Below are 1,781 nucleotides of genomic sequence, written 5' to 3' on the forward strand. Positions count from 1 at the left end.
TTCGGAAACGCGCGCGCCGAAAACACAACAATCGAACTCTTTCGAAAAATAATATCTAATTTATTTTCACGAGTTCTGACATAAATTTCTCCGCCACGTATAATGCGAAACTTGTGATATATATGTATTTGCAAACACTTTACGAACATTTTGTAAACTTTATCGCAGTATGTAATGATTAATAGCAGCGAATATCACATATTATTACATTCTTTAATTGCATATCTGAACAATAAATGGATTTTATTAGATTTGACATTGTTTGCCAGTTGTATATTAATATCAGCACACAATGTGTTAATATTATAATACTATAAATTTGTAATTCTGACGTAAATAGTAACTATGTAACCGTTGCAAACCGAGCGAGAATTCCGTTAACGCATTAATTTGGTTTAAACAGATGTAAAAAAAATATTGAAATAAAACAAACGCATACGCGAAGAGAGTCAATATTTTTATAATGACGTAAAACAGAACGAGGCAATTAGTATATTTCAAATACTACAGAAGATCCAATGAAGTGTTTACCAAATAATTGAAGAATTAAAATATTTCATATTCGGTTTTTTTTAACTTTGTGCTCAGTTTGCCGAATAAAACAATATGCGATAATTTTTATTAGTTTCACAATTACGGCTTTGTGCATTTTAATAGACACATATTGTATGCATACAGCTCAATTCATTTTATCATTATAATAAATTAACCAGTGATATTACCAATTTCAATTCTAAATTCGACAACATAATCAATTACAAATCAGTAGGTAATAGGCAATGTTATCAATTAGTGTTTATCATGCAACGCGAAACTTTGCTGTAAAAAATGTATACACGGCACTAATAAAAACTTGTAATTGCATTTTTAGGTAATTTTAATTACAATCATATCTTCTAATGTTCTATTTTATTAAAATTCTTAACCCCCTATGCTCCAAATAGAGTGTAACATAACTAATATAACTCAACAAAATTTAAACCACTACAATTTTTTAAAAAATATTGCACGCAAATTGTCATTTCGTGTAGCTGGAGTTGTGATGTTACTAGTTTGCGGAGTGACGGCGGTTTAGTGCGACGAACACCAGTACAGCGAGCATATGTGCGCAAAGTGGATACCTCATACCTCACCTGGTTTGACACGTAGAAAAAAGTGAGATACAATATTTTGATTTTTATTACTTTTTGTTATATATTTTGTTTATTTTTATTGTTTATGCTCGGTTTTAAGAATATAGATTTTAAAATGTCTTCTCGAATTCATATGAAGATATACAGTTGTTGCAAGAAAGTGAGAATGAAACTGCCTATTTCTCAAAGTAATGATCATTTGATCAGATCAGCGATGTCCTACGACGTCCTACGTGCTCGAGGAAGAAAAATAAAATACATATGTGAAAAGTGCGAAGCACCTAAACGTTTATAACACGCTCAATGTTTTTTTTAATACAAAAACTGCCTTGATGTCAACCAATAAAGATAATGTCATTAAGATTAAATTGAATAAATTTATTTTAATTATTTCTAATTTTCACAAGTTATATTTTTATTAATAATTGTGATTTAAACATGTTTCAAAGATATATCTTTCTCAAAAAAGTTGTTACTAGAAGACATATAAATTTAGTTCGTAAAAATAGTATTTTTCTTTTCTTGTTTTAAAAGATTAAAGATTTTATTTCCTTTTATTATTTTGTTTTATTCTTATATCTTAACCTAGTGAGAAATGATCGCCAATTCGATGCCAAATCGATGTCGAATCGACGTCGATTCGACATC

General features: G+C 29.0%; 1 protein-coding gene across 2 annotated transcripts in view; it reads left to right on the forward strand.

Moving 5' to 3' along the window:
* Positions 1–1,094: 1,094 nt before the first annotated feature.
* Positions 1,095–1,781, forward strand: part of LOC105459029 (glucosylceramidase-like) — a 13,267-nt gene continuing 12,580 nt past the window's right edge. For both annotated transcript variants that reach the window (XM_011704700.1, XM_011704714.1), the window contains exon 1: positions 1,095–1,155. In XM_011704700.1, coding sequence (XP_011703002.1) covers positions 1,103–1,155 — 53 coding nt within the window. In that variant the 5' untranslated portion in view covers positions 1,095–1,102. The remainder of the gene's footprint in view (positions 1,156–1,781) is intronic.

This window comes from Wasmannia auropunctata, unplaced genomic scaffold (assembly GCF_000956235.1).
Source record: "Wasmannia auropunctata unplaced genomic scaffold, wasmannia.A_1.0 LD336101.1, whole genome shotgun sequence".
Taxonomy (NCBI): Eukaryota; Metazoa; Arthropoda; class Insecta; order Hymenoptera; family Formicidae; genus Wasmannia; species Wasmannia auropunctata.